Source organism: Scyliorhinus torazame, chromosome 8 (assembly GCF_047496885.1).
Source record: "Scyliorhinus torazame isolate Kashiwa2021f chromosome 8, sScyTor2.1, whole genome shotgun sequence".
NCBI lineage: Eukaryota > Metazoa > Chordata > Chondrichthyes > Carcharhiniformes > Scyliorhinidae > Scyliorhinus > Scyliorhinus torazame.
The window spans coordinates 135929931-135955083 of NC_092714.1; the positions used below are offsets into that span (position 1 = coordinate 135929931).

The 25153-nt window shown below is 46.4% G+C and overlaps 1 protein-coding gene across 1 annotated transcript in view; it reads right to left on the bottom strand.

Annotated features, from left to right (window-relative positions):
• Window positions 1-25153, bottom strand: part of kpna3 (karyopherin alpha 3 (importin alpha 4)) — a 167337-nt gene that overhangs the window by 18374 nt on the left and 123810 nt on the right. Inside the window, exons 13-16 of the mRNA XM_072514225.1 lie at window positions 18589-18693; window positions 17236-17307; window positions 2641-2803; window positions 2110-2204 (exon numbers count right to left, since the gene is read on the bottom strand). Of these exons, the coding sequence (XP_072370326.1) occupies window positions 2110-2204; window positions 2641-2803; window positions 17236-17307; window positions 18589-18693 (435 nt within the window). The remainder of the gene's footprint in view (window positions 1-2109; window positions 2205-2640; window positions 2804-17235; window positions 17308-18588; window positions 18694-25153) is intronic.

Here is a 25153-nt window from a genome sequence, read left to right on the forward strand (position 1 = left end):
GGTGCTTCTTCGCGAGGGCTCTGTGCGCTCTAACCACTTCCAGGCGCCGAGGGAACGCCTCAGCCCCCATCAACTTCTCCAGCATGTTCGTCACATAGGCCCTCGCATCCAATCCCTCACTGCCCTCAGGGAGGAAGACGATTCTCAGGTTCTGCCTCCTGGACCTGTTCTTCAAGTCCTCCAGCTTCTCCTGCATTATTTTCTGGCGGTCATCATCATCTCCACCTTGATCTCCAGCACGGTTATGTATTCCTCGTGCTCGGACACCTTTATCTCCACCTCCTGAATCGCATGTCCGTGGATTTCTTGATTCTGCACCACCTGATCAATCTAAGCCTTGATCGGGTCCAGCGCATTCTCCTGAAGCTTGGCGAAGCAATCTTCAAAAGACTTCTCCAGCTGCTCCGTCGACCACTGTGCCATCTCCCCACGGCGCTGCTTCTCCGCCATGCTTTCCCGCATTGCCAGCTCTGCTCGTGTCTTTCTTGTAGAACTTTTTCTTCTTGCACAGCTACTTCTGGTCCAATTCTCCTTACACTGGAAGGGGATTTCTCCTCACCGTCTCACTCTTCACCGATTTATCCCATAAAATCCAGGAAAAAAACCAGGGGGAAACGGTCCAAACATCCGTCACAGGCGGGAGCTATCAAATGTGTGACCACTGAAAGTCCTCTACCCACAACTTAAGCATTCACTCCATCCATCTTCAAGTATACACTGCTGCAACAGTATCCCTTCTACTGGGCGCACTGCAACAAATCTTCAAGGTTTCTTCAGGAGCATCTCTCAAAGCCTGAGCTTTCACCACCCAGAAGGACAAAAGCATTGTGCATGTGAACACCATCATTTCCAAGGCACAGAACACCCTGACTTGGGAAATATATTACCATTCCTTCATTACTGCTGGGTCAAATTCTGGAACAAATTCCTACCAAACAACATTGCAGAGCACCTTCATCACATGGACTGCAGCAGTTCAAGATGGCTGCTCACCACCACTCTTAGGGGCAATTTAGGGATGGTCAATAAATATCTGCCTTCCACCTACTGAGAAGCCAAGATTGGGCAGCACGGTAGCACAGTGGTTAGCACTGCTGCTTCACAGCGCCAGTGTCCCAAGTTTGATTCCCGACTTGGGTCATTGTCTGTGTAGAGTCTGCACTTTCTCCCGTGCCTGCGTGGGTTTCCTCCGGGTGCTCCGGCTTCCTCCCACAAGTCCCGAAAGACGTGCTGTTAGGTAATTTGGACATTCTGAATTCTCCCTGTGTACCCGAACAGGCGCCGGAATGTGGCAACTAGGGGCTTTACACAGTAACTTCATTGCAGTGTTAATGTAAGCCTACTTGTGACAATAAAGATTATTATAAAAAGATGGAAGATTGCAATGGAAGCCACAAAGCATTTGACTTGGAGGCGACCGGACTCAGGTCAGTTCTTCAAACCTATTCATGTGATTGTATTTGAGGGAAGTTCTTCATAAGAGAAGAACTTTTGACAGGTTCCAGAGTTGGCCATGGGACCCTTGTGCTTGGCTGACTCTCCTGGGTGATAGAAGGGGAGCCAGGATGAAGAATATAGCCTACAAAATAGGACGAGGGTGGGATGTACAGGGCCATGTTTAAAAAATATGTTTTTAAAATCTCACATTATGGATTAAGCCACAGGAAGATACAAAGGCACAAGCAGCTTCTGACTCTGGATAAATTTACTTCCAGATTTAAATGAAAGATGATTGAGGTAGAAGTCAACCATCAAAAGGGACAAAACCAGTGTTTATTTCCGTTGCTCCAGCTACAAGTTGTGGTTTTGTTGCAAATGTTAACAAGGACAGAGGGCAGCTGATTGTCATTTGCATACTTGCTGAAATGGTACTGCTCTATTTCACTAGCAAAGCAAAACAGTGACTTCCTGTGTTATGTGCACAGAACTAATACCCACAAGGATCAAACTTGCTGCTCAATGGTGAGTTGAATACTTATGACACTGCACATGTATCTAGTCGACACTGAAGAATTAAGATATCTAAGATGCATTTCCAATATCCACCTGCCCTCTCCCCAGAAATCAACTGCCTGTCAGCGAAACAAAAAACATCAATTTTCTACTTACATCATCACCAGAGAAGTATTGATCTATGATTTCATAAGCTAGTTTATAGATTTCTTCATTTTCATGTTGCTGCAAGGCTTCTACTTTTTCCAAACCTGTCGGGGAGAAAATTAGAAGCTGTTGAAACAATTGTAAAAATCATTTTGAACTACAAATGAAATACTGATAGAACATTACAGCGCAGTACAGGCCCTTCGGCCCTCGATGTTGCGCCGACCTGTGAAACCACTCTAAAGCCCATCTACACTATTCCCTTATTGTCCATATGTCTATCCAATGACCATTTGAATGTCCTTAGTGTTGGCGAGTCCACTACTGTTGCAGGCAGGGCATTCCACGCCCTTACTACTCTCTGAGTAAAGAACCTACCTCTGACATCTGTCTTATATCTATCTCCACTCAATTTATGGAGCAGTACAGACTTTCACTAAGTTTTATCTGCAATCTACACACATTTTTTCAGTTCCCATGATTTGAATGGGCATGCCAAAAAGATTTCAATTGAGAAAAATTCATGTTCTGAAAGCTTACCTCCACATTCCTCTATCATTTCTGCTATTGTGCTTGCTTCCTCACCAGCCATTTTTAGAATATTGTTCAGTCCATCAAGCACAACTTGCACTACCTGAGCATCTTTAACTCCCAATAAATTACAGAAAGGGGGGATTACGTTCTGTTGTACAAGATACTCGACCTGGAATGAAAGGAACAAAATAAATTGCAAACTTGTTCCATTTGGAAAAACTCATGCATAAATGGTATTTTAAATTTTTTGGTTGCAATACCCATTAATTCAAGGCAGTTTTATGGAAAGACAATTACGAAAGCACAAAATGTAACAATTATAAGTCAGTTTTAATTATAATCCTTTGTTACAATTGAAGGTGCCAACCTTTAATTATAAATATTTTTTAGGTTGCTCCTTTAAAGTGCTCCTCTACAGACCCCGCACCCATTGGGGCTGCAAGTTCCGATAGCAACTCAGGCATTGTCAGAGTATCAACCTATGACTGATATTAGCCTCGTTCATATGGTATTATGAAATCTCAGGGGGGATCCATTTTGGAATAGCAAAAACGCACCAATCTATGATGGCAGACAAATTTGACCCAACAGTTTTTCAAAAAGTGAACCATCTGTCATAGGTTGAGATGAACTATGCCAGTTTTAAGGAGCAACTAAAGCACAAAGACCATTTGGCTTTAGTGGACACATGATACAAGCATTTTTTTCATCAGAGTGAAGGGTGCTATCCAACTCGAGCAAAAGTAAATGCCTGTGGAACTCTGGCCTCTATGAAGAATGCATGAAATGAGGTTGCATGGTTGGTGTTCTGGAGTTCTTCAACAAATCCTGCACTGCAGGCAATGAAGAATTCTGTTCTATCCATTAATGAGCTGAACCAAAAGTCAATGCACAGACAAAGCTGTATTGTTTTATTAAGGCTATGTTTCAGGATCAATCATTGCTATGGGTTATTCAAGAGGTTAAAGAAGTGTTTTCTGACACCCATCCCTTCAGGCCAATCTATCTGGTTCGGCCAAAAGTAAATTGCTGATTGCTGATGTGGCTAACTCGTCTAGCCCACTGACCATACAAGCAAATCTTTTTTGCTCACTCAGGTGTTACTGCTGTCACACTGCATTGCAAAGTCATCCTCTTTGTTATAGATCTGAATGCCATCTGGTTGTTTGTGACAAAGCCATACAGTTTCAGGCCACCCTTAAATTGTTTTAAAATGTTGCTTTTGCCTATCGTGCAAATGTTTACCATGTCTGAGCTCACTGAACAGCACATATGCCACATATGTCAATCATACAAATATATCCTTCCCAACGGAGCCAAACCTTTATTTGCATAGTCTTGACATCAATTGATTTTCCACAATTCTGCTCTGTGATAATGTGTTCCTACCTTTTGAGCTGCACCACAAGTTTGATGGTGAATAGCAGAGTCAGATCCAGAACATTGGGAATTGGGATGTAATAAACTTGGAGCATTAATCTTAGTGTAAAACCCGATGCCATGCTAGCTGACTGATTGTTTCAGCCTGCCAAAGGAGCAACTCATGTCTCCAGTGCAAGCTCATACATTTCTTGTTTGAGATGGTCAGTGTTTGTCAACACGCTCGACAGTTTGGTGATGTCCACTGCCACATTGAGTTCAGTTTCTTCACTGTCAGTGGACTGTTGGACATATGGTTTGCTGTGTACAGCATTTTACATAACTTCTCTTTCCTTCAGGTTGACAGCAAACCCATAATTCCTCAACTGCTAAAAATAAATCTATGATCAGTGAACGATCTTGGCACTTGTTCATCAGCAATCTAAAAAGCATTCCTCTGATCGACACTCTGCTCAAATTCAAGTAGGTCCGCAAGCAAGTCATTCTTTTTAAAAATATATTTTTATTCTCCTTTTTCACATTTTCTCCCAAATTTACAACCACCAAAACAATAAGCAGTAACGAATACAATGTCTTTTAAAAAAAATAAATTTAGAATACCCAATTCATTTTTTCCAACTAAGGGGCATTTTAGCGTGACCAATTCACCTACCCTGCACATCTTTTGGGTTGTGGGGGAGAATGTGCAAACTCCACACGGACAGTGACCCAGAGCCGGGATTGAACTTAGGACCTCGGCGCCGTGAGGCAGCAGCACTAACCACTGCTGCCTGAGAATACAATGTCAATCCCCATATCAACAACAGCAATCCCATCCTCCCATCTAACCCCCAAACAGCAGCCCACATGTTAATGTTAACATAAACAAATAACAAAAGGGAATCAGGAATCACCCATAGTCACCATTAACACATACAGTCCCCCTCCCCCTAATGTTCGATGTTATCCAATTCTTGAAAGTGCATAATGAATAACGCCCATGAATTGTAGAACCCCTCCATCTTTCCCCTCAGTTCAAGCTTAACCTTCTCAAGAGTTAAGAATTCCAACAGGTCGCCCCCGCCACGCCAGGGCACAGGTTGCTCTCCATCCCAACAGGATCCGCCTTCGGGCGATCAACGAGGCGAAGGCCACAACATGTCTCCGCACCAGTTTCCAACCCCGGCTGGTCCGACACCCCAAATATGGCCTCCCGAGGGCCCGGGTCAACCTCGCCCATGTGAGGTGTGCTCTATATACCACCTTCAACTGTATCAACCCCAACCTCGCGCACGAGGTGGAGGCGTTCACCCTAGTGGTGACAGTAATTGCTTTCAAAATGGAAATGCATGCCCACACACAGACACTATGTGGCACGGTAGCACAGTGGTTAGCACTGCTGCTTCACAGTGCCAGGGTCCGGTTTACTCCCACACATCCCGAACCCCTCCTCCATTCCCTCTGCCAACTCTTCCTCCCACTTTGCTTTGATCCCTTCCCGTGGTGCCTTCTCTTCCAAAATAGCCCCGTAAACCGCCGACAGTACTCCCTTCTCCAGTTCTCCACCGTCAGCACCTCCTCCAGCAATGTGGAGGCCGGCTCCACCGGGAAGCTCTGTATCTCCTTCCTGGCAAAACCGTGAACCTGCATGTATCTAAACATTTCCCCCTTTTCCAGCCCATACTTCGCTCCCAGCTCCTTTGCAACAGTGCTACTCACTGTGCTAACATGAACCATGCTGACTGTGATTAATCACCGCCTCTCCAAATGCAGATTCATTCTGTCTCTCAGTATTGCTTCCAATAGTTTCCCCACCACGGAGGTTAGACGGAGTGGTCTGTAGTTTCCTGGTTTATCCCTTCCTCCCTGATTGAATAATGGTACCACATTGGCTATCCTCCAGTCCTCTGGCACTTCTCCAGTGGCCAAAGAGGAATTGAAAATTATTGCCAGCACCCCTGCTATTTCTTCCCTTGCCTCACTCAACAGCCTGGGATACATTTCATCTGGCCCTGGAGATTGGTCTACTTTAAAGCCTGCCATACCACTCAGAATCTCCACTCTGTCTATGTTAATCTCTTTAATTTTATTACAGTCCTTCTCCCTGATTTCTATACCCACACCGTCCCTCTCACAAGTGAACACCGACACAAAGTATTAATTTAGCACCCTACCTATATCCTCCGGCTCCACACACAAATTACCACTGTGGTCCTTAATGAGCCCTACTCTTTCCCCAGTATCCCTTTACCCTTAATGTACTTGTAAAACTTAGGAGTTTCCTTTATTTTACCTGCCAGTATCCTTTCATGTCCCCTTTTTGCTCTTCTAATTTCCTTTTTAAGTTCCCTCTTGCACATTCTATACACCCCTAGGGCTTCTGCTGTATTTTTCATAGAATTTACAGTGCAGAAGGAGGCCATTCGGCCCATCGAGTCTGCACCGGCTCTTGGAAAGAGCACCCTACCCAAGGTCAACACCTCCACCCTATCCCCATAACCCAGTAACCCCACCCAACACTAAGGGCAATTTTGGATACTAAGGGCAATTTATCATGGCCAATCCACCTAACCTGCACATCTTTGGACTGTGGGAGGAAACCGGAGCACCCGGAGTAAACCCACGCACACACAGGGAGGATGTGCAGACTCCGCACAGACAGTGCGCAGGGCTCAGTATTGAGCCCTATGTATCTGCCATAAGCCTCCTTTTTTCTCCTGATGCAATGCTGTATTATCCCTCGATATCCAGGGTTCACCAGATTTGTCGGTCCCACCCTTTTTCTTGATTGGAACATGTTGGCCTTGCCCTCTCCCTATTTCCTTCTTGAATGCGTCCCACTTCTGTTACAATTTTGCCTAAAAGTGTCTTCTCCCAGTCCACTCTGGCTTAATTATATCTGATCTGATGAAAATACACCTTCCCCCAGTTTAGAACTTTGACCTCAGGCCCATCCTTGTCATTTTCCATGCCAATCTTGAATCTAACGGAGTTATGCTCGTTGTCTACAAAATGCTCCCCCACTAATACTTCAACCACTTGACCAGCTTCGTTACCGAAAATTAGTCCAGGACCGTCCCCTGTCTTGTAGGACATTGTAAGGGGCCCTTGTGAGGGGCTGGTTTAGCACAGGGCTAAATAGCTGGCTTTTAAAGCAGACCAAGCAGTGCAGGTTCAATTCCCATACCAGCCTCCCCGAACAGGCGCCGGAATATGGCGACTAGGGGCTTTTCACAGTAACTTCATTTGAAGCCTACTTGTGACAATAAGTGATTTTCATTTTTTCATTTCATTTCTATGTACTGGCTTCAAAAGTTCTCCTGGGTACATTTTAAGAATTCCGTTCCCTCTAAACCTTTCATACTTTGGCTTCCCCAGTTAATATTGGGGAAGTTGAAATCCCCCACTGTCACTATCCTATTACTTTTACACTTCTCTGAAATTTGCCTATATCTGCTCTTATATTTTTCTCGATCTGTTATGGGGCCTATAGAACACTCCCAGCAATGTGATTGCTTCTTTTTGTTTTTTAAGTTCTACCCATATGGCTTGAGTTGAAGAGCCTTCTAAGATGCCATCTCTCCTTACCTCTGTAATTGCTTCCCTGATCAAAATTGCAAACCCCCACCTCTTTTACCCCCTTCCTTATCTTGCCTGAAGATCCTGTATCAAGTTCTTCTCTCAACCATGTTCTCAGTTACAGAAATGACATCATACCCCCGTTATAATTTGTGTCCTCACTTCATCTGCCTTGTTCATCAGACTTCTTGAATTAAAATAAATATCAAATCTTGCCGAACTCCCTTGTGACTTAACTGGTCTAGACATTCTGTGCCTTCCTCACTAGCTTGATGTCTCTTCTAATTTTGGCTGTGCATCTATCCCTGCTGAACCCTCTCTCAGGTTCCCAGTAGCCAGGAGGCTTCGTGTGAGTTAGCAAATGATAATCAACAACTACATGATGAAAAGCTCAAAGAAAGTTTGGGAGAAAGATTGACATGATATATGAATGAATGATGAAACTTTTGAAAAAAGCTGAGAGACTTGAGGGAAGTGTTAGAGCACATGCTGATAAAGCTGTTTTAAAAAATTAGATCCAAGGTTTTATAAATATGGATGCGGAGTACAAAAGTAGAGATAATGCTAAAATTATACAAATAATTGATTAGGCAGCAATTAGAATATGCTACACAGTGTTGAGTTTTCTACTTTAGGAAGTTGGCATGGTTAACACATGTTGCAAATGGCATCAGGACTCCTCATATCATTTAAGCAGATGAATATGCAGGTGGTATAAGACTCACTATGCATGTCACAGCCATTATTCATAAAGCAGTCATGACGCCCTCATTATTCAGCAGGCCAGTGTTTGACGAGGAAGAACAATGCTGGGCTGGGGTGACATAGGAGCCAAGGTCTAACGTCTTCCAAGGCTTCGGAGTTAATTGAATCCATAACAGCAGAATAGCTATGGTCATACCAGGGATGAGAGGCTTCACTTATGAGGAAAGACTCAACAAACTTGCTCATTTCATTTTCTTAAATGTGGTTAAGAGGAGATCAGACTGAGGTGCTCAAGATTAAGAGCTTTGGAGAAGGCAATTTAGGAAAAAAATAGTTCCACCAATCAGTAAAGCATGAATTAAAGATTTTTAAAAAAATATATCCTTCCTGAAAAAGCACTAGTGAACTAGATGTGTTTTTACAACAATTGACAATAGTTTCATGGTCACCATTACTGAGACGATTTTTTTCAATTTCAGATTATTACTCAAATTCAAATTTCACCAGCTGCTGTGGTAGGATTTGAACCCCTGTTCCCAAAACATTAGCCTGAGTCTTCTGGAATACTAGTTCAGTGATATTACTACTATGCCACTGTCTCCCCCTAAATGCCACCAAAAGAACACAAGTATAATTTAAGGGATAATTTATTTTACGCTTTGGGTTGTGAGGACACAGAATGCTGCGACCAGAAATAGAATCTATTAAAGATGAGCGAACTGGACTTCTGGTGGCGGCCGTGGAGGAGTAGGTCGCACATTTGATAGCTCCTGCCAGTGATGGACCTTTGGACCTTTCCCCCCCGGATTTTATAGGATAAATCGGCGAAGAGTGAGACAGTGAGGAGAAATCCCCCTCCAGTGTATGGAGAATTGGACCAGAAGTGGCCGTGTGAGAAGACAAAGCCCGACAAGGAAGACGCGAGCAGAGCGGAGAAGCAGGGCCGCAGGAAGTCGGCACAGTGGTCGACGAAGCAGCTGGTGAAGTTTTCTGAAGATTGCTTCGCCGAGCTTAAGGAGGACACGCTGGACCCAATCAAGGCTTCGATTGATCAGGTGGTGCAGAATCAAGAAACCCACGGACGTGCGATCCAGGAGGTGGAGAAAAAGGTGTCCGAGCACGAGGAATACATAACCGTGCTGGAGACCAAGATGGAGATGATGAATGACCGCCAGAAAAGAATGCAGGATAAGCTGGAGGACCTGGAGAACAGGTCCAGGAGGCAGAATGTGAGAATCGTCGACCTCCCTGAAGGCAGTGAGGGATCGGATGCGAGGGCCTATGTGACGAACATGCTGGAGAAGTTGATGGGGGCTGAGGCGTTCCCTCGGCCCCTGGAAGTGGATAGAGCGCGAAGCCCCAAGCGAACAAGCCGCCGAGGGCGATGGTGGTACGTTTACACCGATTCTTGGACAAGGAACACGTTCTGCAGTGGGCCAAGAAAGAACGGAGCAGCAAGTGGGAGAATTGTGAGCTGCGCATTTATCAAGACCTGGGCGCGGATTTGGCCAAGGATTTGGCTGGGTTTAATCGGGCAAAAACGGCCCTCTTTAAGAAGGGGGTGAAGTTCGTGATGTTGTACCCAGCTATCTGTGAGTCACATATGAGGAACGGGATTTTTACTTCGAAACACCAGTTTCATCAAGGAAAAAAGACTGGAGGCGAACTAAAGACACTGAATCTTTGGAGATTACTGTAGTGGCGATTTGTTGAAAATCACTTTTGTGCTGGCTTGACTAAGTAGCATTATGTGCAATAAGGGGCTGTTTCGATGGCTAAAGTTAACTTTGTCTTACTGGGAGCTGGTTGGAGGGGTGGTGGTTTCTGGGGTTGTTTTTTTCTTTGGATGTTTTTTCAATATTTTTTCTGATGTTTGTTTACTGGGTGTGATGCTTTGAATATGTTTGTCCAAGTGGGGGGGAGGGGACATAACATGGAGAGAAAGACTGTTTGGTGCCATGGGAGGGAGCTTTTGCACATACGAGGGGGCTGAAGGCGGACGTGGCGATGTTACAAGAGACACACCTAAAGGTTATAGACCAGACTAGATTGAGAAAGGGGTGTGTTGGCCAAGTATTCCACTCAGGGCTGGACTCAAAGACCAGGGGAATTGCGATCTTGATCAATAAACGAGTGGCATTCGAGGTAGGGAGAATCGTGTCAGACATGGGGGGGTAGGTACATAATGGTGAGTGGGAAGCTGGAGTGGGTGCGGTTGGTACTCGTGAACGTATGTGCTCCGAATTGGGACGATGTGGAATGTATGAGGCGGGTGTTAGGTAAGATCTCAGACTTAGAGTCACATAACTTGATTATGGGGGGAGATTTTAATACCGTCAATGATCCGGAATTGGTTGTTAGCGGACGAGGCGATCTGTGGGCAGGTGAGCAAGTCCATCCAGAACTACCTGGAAACAAATGATACGGGGCGGTCTCGGCAGCAACGGTCTGGGAAGTTTTGAAGGCAGTGGTCAGAGGGGTATTAATCTCGATACGGGCCCACAGAGAAAAGGCGGAACGGGCTGAGAGGGATAGGTTATTTGAGGAGATACTCCAGGTGGACAGGAGATACTCGGAGGCCCCGGACGCGGGCAACTGAGGGAGCGGCGGGGGTTACAGGCGGAGTTTGGGCTCCTGACTACAAGAAAAGCGGTGGAACAGCTGTGGAAGGCAAGGGGGGCGATTTATGAGTATGGAGAAAAGGCTAGCAAAATGTTCGCGCACCAGCTCAGAAAAAGGGAGACGGTCAGGGAGATAGGACGAGTAAAGAGTAGAGGTGGGAATACGGTTCTGGACCCAGTGGGGGTGAATGAGGTGTTTTAAGGATCTTTACAGCAAATTATGAGTCGGAACCCCCGCGGGGGGGGGGGGGGCAGTTTTGGGGTCAGTTGAAGTTCCCAAGGGTGGTTGAGGATCTGGTGGAAGGGCTGGGAGCCCCAATTGAAATTGAGGAAATAATTGAGGGGCTGGAGGGCATGCAGTCGGACAAGGCCCCAGGGCCGGATGGCTACCCGATGGAATTCGATAAGAAGTTTTAAGAGATATTGAGCCCACTGCTGGTGAGGATTTAACGAAGCAAGAGCAATCAAGCTTTGCGCAGGTGAAGGAGACACATCCTGAGTGAGTGAGACACATCCAGAGTGGGAATTAGAACTTGGTAATTTGGTGCAGTGAGGTAATTCGGTGCAGAGTGGGAGAAGGTGCTTTTTCCCTACAGTTTTGTTCTCTTTCTTCTGGCCTGTAACCGTTAATCTGCAGGGAGAGAACCAGAGAGCATCCTGGGAAGGTAAGTGATTTTTATTTTTATTACCTTTTCAAATTGTGTGGGTGGGGGGGACTGAAGTGACATCACAGTAAAGCTGTGACCTGATTGGCTGGTTGGGATCTGTTAAATTTGAAAAAAAAAATAATATTGCAAAACAAATCTAATTGATTAACTAGATAGTGGAGTAACTAAACCTGAGGGCAGTGATCGGTATTTAGCATTTAATTTTACAGTAAAAATCATCTCGTGTCAGGGCCATATAGTTAATTGTAACTCAATCTAACAATAATTCAAGTGTTTAATTAGTGCTTAAATGTCACTCAGTGGGGTGCAGTGCTCCAACTGTGAGATGTGGCAGATGTGACACTTCCAGCGTTCCGGTTGACTACATCTGCAGAAAGTGTAACCAATGGCAGCTCCTCACAGACCGCTTCGTTCGGTTGGAGCAGCAATTGGATGCACTTAGGAGCATGCAGGTGGCGGAAAGCATCATAGATAGGCGTTATAGAGACATGGTCACACCCAAGGTGCAGGCAGAGAGATGGGTGACCACCAGAAGGGGCAGGTAGTAAGTGCAGGAATCCCCTGTGGTTGTCCCCCTCTCGAACAGGTATACCGCTTTGGATACTGTTGGGGGGAATAGCCTATCAGGGGAAAACAGCAGCAGCCAGAGCACTGGCACCACGGCTGGCTCTGATATTCAGCAGGGAGGGTCAAAGCGCAGAAGAGCAATAGTCATAGGCGACTCTATAGTCAGGGGCACAGATAGGCGCTTCTGTGGACGTGAAAGAGACTCCAGGATGGTATGTTGCCTCCCTGGTGCCAGGGTCCAGGGTGTCTCAGAACGGGTAGTGGGCATCCTGAAGGGGGAGGGCAAACAGGCAGAGGTCGTTGTACATATTGGTACTAACGACATAGGCAGGAAGGGGCATGAGGTCCTGAGCAGGAGTTCAGGTAGCTAGGCAGAAAGTTAAAAGACAGGACCTCTAGGGTTCTAATATCGGGATTACTCCCTGTGCCACGTGCCAGTGAGCCTAGAAATAGGAAGATAGAGCAGCTAAACATGTGGCTAAACAGCTGGTGTAGGAGCAATAGGTCAGAAGGTGAAAACATTGAGGGAGAACTAGGGAATAAGGCCAGTATGGCTCTGAGGAAGAGCAGACAGAGATGTTGCTGAAAACAGCGGGTCTGGTGGCCTGAAGTGCAAATGTTTTAATGCAAGAAGTATAACGGGCAAGGCAGATGAACTTAGAGCATGGATTAGTACTTGGAACTATGATGTTGCTGCCATTACAGAGACCTGGTTGAGGGAAGGACAGAATTGGCAGCTAAACGTTCCAGGATTTAGATGTTTCAGGCGGGTTAGAGGGGGATGTAAAAGGGGTGGCGGAGTTGCGCTACTGGTTAGGGAGAATATCACAGCTGTACCACGGGAGGACATCTCAGAGGGCAGCGAGCTATAACGGTAGAGATCAGGAATAAGAAGGGTGCAGTCACAATGTTGGGGGTTTACTACAGGCCTCCCAACAGCCAGCGGGAGAAAGAGGAGCAGATAGGTAGACAGATTTTGGAAAGGAGTGAAAGCAACAGGGTTGTTGTGATGGGAGACTTCAACTTCCCCAGTTTTGACTGGGACTCACTTAGTGCTAGGGGCTTGGACGGGGCAGAGTTTGTAAGGAGCATCCAGGAGGGCTTCTTAAAACAATATGTAGATAGTCCAACTAGGGGAGGGGCTGTACTGGACCTGGTATTGGGGAATGAGCCCAGCCAGGTGGTAGAAGTTTTAGTAGGGGAGCATTTCGCGAACAGTGACCACAATTCAGTAAGTTTTAACGTGCTGGTGGACAAGGATAAGAGTGGTCCTAGGGTGAATGTGCTAAATTAGGGGACGGCTAATTATAACAATATTAGGCAGGAACTGAAGAGCCTAGATTGGGGGCGGATGTTTGAGGGTAAATCAACATCTGACATGTGGGAGGCTTTCAAATGTCAGTTGAAAGTAATTCAGGACCGGCATGTTACTGTGCAGATTTCGGGAACCTTGGATAACGAGAGATATTGTAGGCCTCGTCAAAAAGAAAAAGGAGGCATTTGGCAGGGCTGGGAACAGACGAAGCCTGTGTGGGGTATAAGGAAAGTAGGAAGGAACTTAAGCAAGGAGTCAGGAGGGCTAAAAGGGGTCATGAAAAGTCATTGGCAAATAGGGTTAAGGAAAATCCCAAGGCTTTTTACACGTACATAAAAAGCAAGAGGGTAGCCAGGGAAAGGGTTGGCCCACTGAAGGATAGGCAAGGGAATCTATGTATGGAGCCAGAGGAAATGGGTGAGGTACTAAATAAATATTTTGCATCAGTATTCACCAAAGAGAAGGAATTGGTGGATGTTGAGTCTGGAGAAGGGTGTGTAGATAGCCTGGGTCACATTGAGATCCAAAAAGACGAGGTGTTGGCCGTCTTGAAAAATATTACGGTAGATAAGTCCCCAGGACCTGACGGGATCTACCCCAGAATACTGAAGGAGGCTAGAGAGGAAATTGCTGAGGCTTTGACAGAAATCTTTGGATCCTCACTGTCTTCAGGTGATGTCCCGGAGGACTGGAGAATAGCCAATGTTGTTCCTTTGTTTAAGAAGGGTAGCAAGGATAATCCAGGGAACTACAGGCCGGTGAGCCTTACGTCAGTGGTCGGGAAATTACTGGAGAGAATTCTTCGAGATAGGATCTACTCCCATTTGTAAGCAAATGGACGTATTAGCGAGAGGCAGCATGGTTTTGTGAAGGGGAGGTCATGTCTCACTAACTTGATAGAGTTTTTCAAAGAGGTCACAAAGATGATTGATGCAGGTAGGGCAGTGGATGTTGTCTATATGGACTTCAGTAAGGCCTTTGACAAGGTCCCTCATGGCAGACTGGTACAAAAGGTGAAGTCACACGGGATCAGGGGTGAGCTGGTATGATGGATACAGAACTGGCTAGGTCATAGAAGGCAGAGAGTAGCAATGGAAGGGTGCTTTTCTGATTGGAGGGCTATGACTAGCGGTGTTCCGCAGGGATCAGTCCTGGGACCTTTGCTGTTCATAGTACATACAAATGATTTGGAGGAAAATGTAACTGGTCTGATTAGTAAGTTTGCAGACGCCACAAAGGTTGGTGGAATTGAGGATAGCGATGAGGACTGTCAGAGGATACAGCAGGATTTAGATTGTTTGGAGACTTGGGCGGAGAGATGGCAGATGGAGTTTAATCCGGACAAATGTGAGGTAATGCACTTTGGAAGGTCTAATGCAGGTAGGGAATATACAGTGAATGGTAGAACCCTCAAGAGTATTGACAGTCAGAGAGATCTAGGAGTACAGGTCCACAGGTCACTGAAAGGGGCAACACAGGTGGAGAAGGTAGTCAAGAAGGCATACGGCATGCTTGCCTTCATTGGCTGGGGCATTGAGTATAAGAATTGGCAAGTTATGTTGCAGCTGTATAGAACCTTAGTTAGGCCACACTTGGAGTATAGTGTTCAATTCCGGTCACCACGTTACCAGAAGGATGTGGAGGCTATAGAGAGTGTGGAGAAGAGATTTACCAGGATGCTGCCTGGTATGGAGGGCATATGAGGAGTGCTTGAATAAACTCGGTTTGTTCTCACTGGAACGACGGAGGTTGAGCGCCGACCTGATAGAGGTCTACAAAATTATGAGGGGCATAGACAAAGCTGATAGTCAGAGGCTTTTTCCCAGGGTAGAGGGGTCAATTACTAGGGGGCATAGATTTAAAGTGCGAGGGGCAAGGTTGAGAGGAGATGTACGAGGCACGTTTTTTTACACAGAGGGTAGTGGGCGCCTGGAACTAGCTGCCGGAGGTGGTGGAAGCAGGGACGACAGTAACATTTAAGGGGCATCTTGACAAATACATGAATAGGATGGGAATAGAGGGATACGGACCCAGGAAGTGGAGAAGATTTTAGTTTAGACGGGCAGCTTGGTCGGCACGGGCTTGGAGGACCGAAGCCCCTGTTCCTGTGCTGTACTTTTCTTTGTTTTTAAGAGAGAAGGGAGTCCTCCCCCCAACAATGTCGCAGGCCTCGATTTAATTGATCCTGAAACGGGAGAAGGATCCCGCAATGCAGGTCATACCAGGCCAATTTCTCTACTGAATGTGGACGCCAAACTGCTGGCTAAGATACTGGCCACAAGGATAGAAAATTGTGTCCTGGGGGTGATAGGGGACGAGCAGACGGGATTTGTAAAGGGCAGGCAACTCAAAGCCAATGTTCGAAGGCTTTTAAATGTTATTGTGATGCCCTCAGAAGGAGGGGAGGTGGATGTGGTGGTAACGATGGATGCGGAGAAGGCTTTTGATCGGGTGGAGTGGGATTACCTGTGGGAGGCGCTGGGAAGGTTTGGGTTTGGTGAGGGCTTCATTGACTGGATGCGGTTGCTCTATCAGGCACCAGTAGCGAGTGTGCGTATGAACCGGCTGAGGTTGGGGTATTTTAAACTACACCGGGGACAAGGCAAGGGTGCTCCCTCTCCCCGTTACTGTTTGTTGTGGCCATAGAGCCATTGGCCACGGGTGGGAGAGGGGAAGGTAATCAGATATTTACCAGGAACTTTTGAATGCGGAGGAAACTCCAGTGGAGGAGCTTAAGGGCAAGTGGGAGGACGAGCTAGGAGGAGTGATAGAGGCGGGTCTCTGGGCGGGTGCCCTAAGCAGGGTTAATACATCCTCATCATGTGCCAGGCTTAACCTGATACAATTCAAGGTAGTCGACCGGGCACACATGACAGTGGCCCGGATGAGCAAGTTTTTTGGGGTAGAGGACAGGTGTGCGAGGTGCGCGGGAAGCCCAGCAAATCATGTCCACATGTTTTGGGCATGCCCGAAGCTTTGGGGGTTTTGGCAGGGTTTCGCTCAGGCAATGTCCACGGTACTAAAAACACGGATGATGCCGAGTCCAGAGGTGGCGATCTTTGGAGTACCGGAAGAGCCAGGAGTGCAGGGGACGAAAGAGGCCGATGTCCTGGCCTTTGCCTCCCTGGTAGCCCGGAGACGGATCTTGTTAATGTGGAGGGACTCGAGAAAATAAAGTTTCCCTTAAGAGGGTCAATGGTAGGGTTCACCTGGAGGTGGCAGCCGTTCGTCGACTTTCTCGGGGAAAATTTAAATGTCAACAGAAGCAGAATTCCAAAGGGGGTGGGGGTAGGGGAGAGAGGAGGGCCGGACTGTTGTTTTATGGTTGGGGTGTGTGAAGATTGTGATGGGGGTGGAAATGCTTATTGTATCACATTTATGTTGCTGTTATTGTTATTATTATAAAAACTTGCAAATACCCTAATAAAAAGTATTTTTATAAAAAGATGAGTGAAAAGGGCAGCACGGTGGCGCAGTGGTTAGCACTGGGACTGCGTTGCTGAGGACCCGGGTTTGAATCCTGGCTTTGGGTCACTGTCGGTGTGGTGTTTGCACAATCTCCCCGTTTCTGCGTGGGTTTCACCCCCACAACCCACAAGATGTGCAGGTTAGGTGGATTGGCCACACTAAAAAAAATTGCCCCTTAATTGGAAAAAAAAAAGATGAGCGAACAGGAAGAAAAAATTAAAAGGGCACTGGAGAAAGGGAAGTGGAATGAAAGTAGGTAGAACGCTGACCCCCCGTGCAGCCTATGATTCCCAGATTATAAAATATATCTTGCACTTACTTGCTCCTTTTTGCCACTGATGGTCAAGTTACTGATCGCCCATGCAGCTTCTTTTTGAGTTCCAAAATCTCCCTATAATGAATAGAATATAGTTCACCTTTCATTGCAATGTTAACAGGAAGGCAGCGTTAGTAACTATTTCACACCTCACGGAGCTCTCAACTTGCCAAATAAACTGCAGCAATGATTGAAGCATTCATTTTTTTAATACTTCAACAAGGCTGGTAGATGGGCAAGTTGAAAATGGAAATGCTCTGTACTGATTGGAAACATGATCTATGACAAGAAGAAATCTTAGGGTGACACGGTAGCACAGTGGTTAGCACAGTTGCTTCACAGCTCCAGGGTCCCAAGTTCGATTCCGGGCTTGGGTCGCTGTCTGTGTGGAGTCTGCATGTTCTCCCCGTGTCTGCATGAGTTTCCTCTGGGTGCTCTGGTTTCCACCCACAGTCCAAATTGGCCTTGTTAAATTGCCCTCGTGTCCAAAAAGATTAGGTGCTGTTACTAGGTTGCGGAGAGAGGTGTGGGCTTAGGGAGGGTGCTTTTTCCAAGGGCCGGTGCACACTTGACCTCCTTTTGCACTGTAAATTCGAAGAAATTCTATGAAATGGGCTGAACTGGTCTTTCCCCAATCTTCTCTGGTTATTCAATGACAATAAAATGCAAATTCAAATTGTATATACAGTGAAACAGTTCCCACCTGCATCAAGAAATGTGTTAAGTTTAACATTTTTGTAATCAAACAAGTAAAACATTTTCTCCCAAGATGTTTGTGCTTCTTGTTTCACTGTTTTAGTTGCAATTCACAAAATGTTTTGATTACATTTTCCCAGGAATCTCATCGACCCAGTCATATTCAAGTTACAGCAATGAGTTCATTCACAGGATGTGGGTGTCACTGGTAACGCATTTATTACTTAATTGCTCGAGAAAAGGTAGGGGTGAGCCACCTTCTAAAATATATCTGAGTGGCTTGCTAGGCCATTTCAAAACATCATCACTGTTTCTCTCTCCACAGATGCTGCAGAGTTTTCCCAGCACTTTGTTTTTACAATGCTACCATACCTGCTAAACATCTTATATTTCAGCAGTCAGATGATTAGCTAAACACTTGTGAGGGGCAAGAGCTGCTAGTGAGATTCTGAACACATTAATCAATCTGGACTGCTCTTTCGGGCGTGCTGTGTTTCATAGGCACACTGGTGAAAGCAATAGAACTTTTTCTGACTCTTTTGTTTTGTCATGATATTTAAATATTAGCTATTCCACTTGAAATATATTCTCACTAAGCTGGTCTCAAGCTGTGCAAGAAGGTCTGGCCTGAATATTGATTTGGTTTCATATTTTGCTCACCTTAGCCAGTTGATGAATAATCATGGGAATCAAACCAGCATCTATCACAGCTTGCACTTGCAGCTGGTTTCCTGCTGTGATGTTGGAGAGGAACCACACTGCTTCCTACAGAAAATAATTCAAGCAAAGTGTCAACAATCTAGTCAGCCCACCAAGCATTTTCCTTGCAGGTTTCTACATGTATAATAGCATGAAATGATTAAAAACCCTTCCAGGATAAGCTCTTTAAAGTACAATTGGTTTTAATCCAACCTACTCCCATAAATTCCAACACTTCGTGGTGCATGGAACCAAAGGGTGACAAATTGAAGTAGGTTTAAGGTGGTGAGAAAGACACATGTCTTATATGTTGGATAGGCAAAAATGAGGGTGGTCCTTAACTGGACCCAATAGTTTCATAATCCAGGAATATTCAGCCATGTTGTCAACAAGTCTTGTAGTCATTCACACACACGTATAGATTTTATCCCACCAACTTTTAAATGTAAAATCTGTCTCCCATCCTAGTTCACAACTACTGGCAAGCTTATGTCACATAAGCACTTGTTTCGTTAAAAGCCTGTGGAATCAAATGGGAATTTGCAATGCCATCACCACACATAGTGATCAACAGCCTGGTCAGTTTTGGCCCACCACATTTTCAAATATTTTACAGTTTTCATTATATTGTACCCAGTGGAACAGAAATAAAAACTGATCTCAGACTTGCAGCTCTTTCAAGCAGTATTCAAAGTTATGTTCTAAAGCAGTGGTGGGCAACCTGCAGGCCACATGCGGCTCATCTGGGTTGAGTGCGACCCACAAGACATTTTGTTGACCACTGCCCGTGCACAGGGTCACCACATTCCCCGGATTTCCGGCAGTGTAGATTTTTCCCACTGACAGAATTGAAGTGATATGCACATAAAACAAGGGCAAGTGAAGTGAGGTGTATGCTGAGTGCACACAACATTGACAGTAACAGCCACGTGCTCCTTTTGCGTCCAAAGTATAAATATTTATTTTGTTTTACCTTTTGAAGTTGATGTTAGTTCTATTAGTATATAAATAAAGTAGCATTTTCTATAACACGTTATAAAATATTTGGTACGTATTAAATGTATTTAATTATATTCATGGGGCTATGGTTAGTGAGCAAGCCTGATTTCAATCTTGCAACCCAATGAGATGAAGGAGGGCCACTCATTCCACGCTCTCGCCAGTTTCGGTGGCCCATCACTGTTCTAAAGCATCAGATTATGGAGACTAATAAAATGCTTGACGGTAAAATTTACAAATAGAAGAAGTGCATAGATTGTAGACAGAAGCAGAAGGTTGGTCTTTGTTAGTCTCTATATTTGATCCGGCCCAAAATAAACAAAGGCCGTCAGTGGAAAAAAAGACATCTGATTAAAATTCAGCTGCACGAGTCTACTATGGCCAGCACTGCTCTGACCGGGCATCTTTCTAAGTTACAAATATACCATCCTACATTCTCGCTCTCCTTCCTACATCCTGAATCTGATCAAATCAAGATTTATTGAACTGCCTCCAACTCCAATTCAATCTTTCCAGGACCTCAAAATAAAACTCATGACCATTCTCGATCATTTACGCCATCAACTTTCAGATTTTTAAAGCAAGCTCAGCACTCCCCAACTTTCCTCATCTCTTCAATTAATTTTGGCCTTCATGGCATGCTCATTATGGGCCTTTCACCTTCACTTTAAAAAAAAAAAAAGGGTTTTCAAAAATATCTAAACCAAAAAGCATGTGATTTGGCCTGTGCACATGTGTTTTCTCCTTGAAAATGTTCATATGTCTCATTGAGACAAATTCTGGACACAAATACCCAATCACCACACACACAGCAGAAGGGTTGAGTACAGTTGCAAATAAGACAGTAAAGCACAAGATGATAAATGTGCTTCAAGTATCTTATAGTAACAGGAGGTAGCTGTATGGCTCAATGTAAAAAAAAATTAATTTGCATTTTTACAGCATCTTTATGTGTAATAAAACATAGTTGCCAGAGTGGGCTTGAAGTAGATGATGAGACAACCAACAAAACAGGAAAACCTCCTTGACATCATCCTCAATAATCTACTTGTCACAGATGCACATATCCATGATAATACTGTTAGAATGGCAACTGCACAGTCCTTGTGGAGGTGAGGTCCCTCCTTCACACTGAGGATACCAACCACTGTGCTACGTAGCATTATCAGTGTTTTAAACTGATTTCGAACAGATCTAGCAGCTCAAAACTGGACATCCATGAGGCACTGCAGGCCATCAGCAGCAGCAAACCTGCAGTCCACTTGCTTAAACTCATGGCCTGGCATATCCCTCGCTCTATTACCATGAAACCGGAGTACCAATCAATGGTTAAATGAGCATTGAAGAACATGCCAGGAACAGCATCAGGCATACCCAAACATGAGCTGCTAGCCTGGTGAAGCTCCAAAACTACATGCATGTTAAATAGTCAAAATAGCGGTCTGGAGGCTGGCCCAAGAGGGACTACGATTGATCGTCAAGTTGGGGGGGGGGGGGGGGGGGGGGGGGGCGGCAGCGCGTTTGTTCGCATATTTAAAAAGATTGAAGGTGGATATGGCCATGCTGCAGGAGACTCACCTGAATGTGGGGGACCAGATTAGACGGAGGAAGGGATTCATTCTGGATTGGACTTTAAAATGAAGTGGGGTGTCGATTTTGATCAATAAGCGGGTGGCGTTTGAGGTGGGAAATATAGTTACTGACTCTGGGGACGGTATGTTATGGTGACCGGGAAACTGGAGGGGTGTTAGTAAACATCTACGCCCCAAACTGGGATGATATTGAATTTATGAGGAGAGTGCTGGGGAGTGGTCAGGGGGGAATTTAATTTGATTTGGGCACATAGGGAGAATGCGGAGCAGGCAGAGATAGAAAGGCAAGTGGAAGAAATTTTGCAGATGAACAAGAGATATGCAAAGGCTCCAGAGGAAGGGCTGCTGAAGGAACGGCAGAGGTTGCAGATGGAATTCGGGCTATTATCTACGGGTAAGGTGGTGGGGCAGTTGAGAAGGGTGAGAGGGGCAGTATAAGAGTATGGAGAGAAGGCGGGCAGGATGTTAGCCCACCAGTTGAGGAAGCAAGAGGCGGCGAGAGAGATTGGGAAAGTGAAGGCCACTGCTGGGAACATGTTTCTGGACCCGGCAGTGTTTAGGCACTTCTTTAGTAAATTGTAAGAGTCTGAACCCCCAGCCGGGGAAGAGGGGATAAAGCGGTTTCTGGAAAGGTTGGAGTTCCCCAAGTTGATGAGGAGCTGGTGGAGGGACTGGGGGCCCCAGTTGGGCTGGCAGAAGTAGTGTAGGGGCTGGAGGTGATTCAATCAGGTAAGGCCCCAGGGTCCAGACGGGTACCCGGTGGAATCTTACAAGAAGTTCTCAGGGGTGTTGGGACCGCTGCTGGTAAGGGCTTTCAATGAGGCAAAGGAGTTGGGAGTACTCCCCCAGACGTTGCCACAGGCGTCGATCTCCCTCACTTTAAAACGAGATAAGGATCAGGAAAAATGTGGGTCATATAGACTGATTTCCCTGTTAAATGTGGATGCCAAACTACTGACGAAGATCCTGGCCACGAGGATCGAAGACCGTGTCCGGGGGTAATAGGGGAGGACCAGACGGAGTTCGTTAAGGGGAGGCATCTGGCGACCAAAATTAGGAGGTTACTCAATGTGATCATGATGCCTCCAGAGGGGCGCGAGGTAGAGGTGGTGGTGGCCATTGTCGCAGAGAAGGCCTTTGATCGGGTGGAGTGGGAATACTTATGGGCGGTCCTGGGGCGGTTTGGGTATGGCAGAGTTTTGTGGACTGGGTCCGGTTGTTATATCAGGCACCAGTGGCGAGTGTGCGGACGAACCGGATGAGGCCGGACTATTTCAGGTTACATTGGGAGACAAGGCAGGGGTGCCCACTTCCCACACTGCTGTTTGCCCTGGTTATTGAGCCGTTGGCAATGGCACTACGAACATAGAGGGTCTGGCAGGGGATAGTACGGGGAGAGGGATGGCGCATAGGGTCGTGCTTTATGCGGATGGTTTACTTCTATACATATCAGACCCGCTGGGGGCATTGGGGATTATGGGGATATTAGAGGAATTTGGTTGGTTTTTGGGGTATAAATTGAAAATGGGTAAGAGTGAGGTCTTTGCGATCCAAGCGAGGGGCAGGAGAGGCGGTTGGGTGAGATGTCTTTCAAGGTGGAGGGAGGGAGCTTTCGATATTTGGGTATCCATGTGGCATGGGAGTGGGAGCAGCTGCATAAGCTGAATTTGGGTCGGCTGGTAGAACAGATGAGGGGGGACTTTCGGAGGTGGGACATGCTCCCGTTCTCATTGACGGTCCTCCTGAGGTTTTGTTTGATTTTCAGAGCCTTCCAATTTTTATCCCCAAGGTGTTCTTTAAAAAAGTGAATGCAGTGGTTTTAGGATTTATTTGGGTGGGTAAAACCCCGCAGGTGAAGAAGGTGCTGTGGGGGGGGCGGGGGGGCTCTTCCGAATGTTATCAATTACTATGGGCGGTGAATATTACCTTGGTCAGGAAGTGGGTAGTGGGGGAGATGTCAGTTTGGGAGCGAGTGGAGGCGGCCTCATGTAGGGGCACTGTTTACGTTGCGTCTGCCATTCCCGCCGGCCAGGTACGCCACAAGCCTGGTAGTAGTGGCTGCCCTGAGGGTGTGGGGTCAGTGGAGACAGCACATGGGACTGGAAGGGGCGTCGGTACGTGATAATCACCGGTTTGTTCCGGGGAGAGGGGCCCTGGATGGGGGGGGGGGGGGGGGGGGGTGTTTCAGAGGTGGCAGCGGGCGGGGATCGAGAGATTTGGAAATCTTTTTAGGGCTTCCCAAGCTTGGAGGAGGAGTTTCAGTTGCCAGGTGGAATGGGTTCCGGTATCTACAAGTAAGAGATTTTGTGCGGAGGCAGATTTCGACCTTCTCGCACCTGGGTCTATAGGATAAGATGGTATCGAGAACAGGAGTAGGAGAGGGTAAGGTTTCAGAGGTCTAGAAGGAAAGAATGGAATGGGAGGGAGCCCCAATAGGGTTGGTGAAGAGAAAATGGGAAGAAGAGCTTAGCAGGAAGTTGGAGGCTGGATTATGGGAGGAGGCCCTGACGCGAGTCAATGCATCCTCATCATGCACTAGGCTCAGACTGATACAATTTATGGTGGTCCACAGGGCACACATGACTGTGGCCCAGATGAGCAGGCTCTTTGAGGGGGTGGAGGATAGGTGTGGGCGCTGAGCAGGGGGGCCTGCGAACCATGTCCATATGTTTTGGGTGTGTCCGAGGCTGAGGGGTTTCTGGCAGAGGTTTGCTAACGTCATGTCAGAGGTATTAAAACCGAGGGTGGTGCCGAGACCAGAGGTGGCGATCTTTGGTGTGTCGGGAAGACCCGGGATCCCAGGGGGTGAGAGAGGCCAATGTCCTGGCCTTTGCCTCCCTGGTGGCCCGTAGATGGATCCTACTAGGATAGAGAGATTCGGAACCCCCCAAGTTGGGGGTATGGGTTAGCGACATGGCGGGGTTTCTCAGACTCGAGAAAATTAAATTTGTCTTGAGGGGTTTGCTGGGAGGTGGCAGCCGTTCATTGACTTTTTTTGACAAAAATTAAGCTGTCAGCAGGGGTGGGGGGTGGGGGCGGTGGGAGGAGTGGGGAGAGAAAGACTAAGGGCAAGAGAACCAGCATAAGGGGGGCTAGGGAAGGTGACACTGTCTGTGCAAGCCATGTTGGCTGGGGTTTGTTACTGGGGGGTTTGTTGGATATATATTGTTTTGCTCTTGTTGAAATTTGATGTTTAAAATTGTTTAAATTAAAATGCCTCAATAAAACATTTTCTAAAAAAAAGTCAAAGTAGCATGCTGTAGACAGACAGACTTTTTTTTTTAAATAATATTTTATTGAAAATTTTTGGTCAACCAACACAGTACATTGTGCATCCTTTACACAACATTGTAACAATACAGATAATAATGACCTTTTTTAAATTTAAACAAAAACAACAAATAAATAAATATTAAATAACAAAAAATAAAAACTAGCCCTAATTGGCAACTGCCTTGTCTCAGGCCACACCCCCCCCCATCCCCCCCCCCCCCCCCCCCCCCAAGTCCTGGGCCGCTGCTGCTGCCTTCTTTGTTCTCCCCTATCTATCTTTCCGCAAGATATTCGACGAACGGTTGCCACCGCCTAGTAAACCCTTGAGCCGACCCCCTTAGGACGAACTTAATCCACTCTAACTTTATGAACCCCGCCATATCATTTATCCAGGTCTCCACCCCCGGGGGCTTGGCTTCTTTCCACATTAGCAATATTCTGCGCCGGGCTACTAGGGACGCAAAGGCCAAAACATCGGCCTCTTTCGCCTCCTGCACTCCCGGCTCTTGTGCAACCCCAAATATAGCCAACCCCCAGCTTGGTTCGACCCGGACTCCTACTACTTTCAAAAGCACCTTTGTCACCCCCATCCAAAACCCCTGTAGTGCCGGGCATGACCAAAACATATGGGTATGATTCGCTGGGCTTCTCGAGCACCTCGC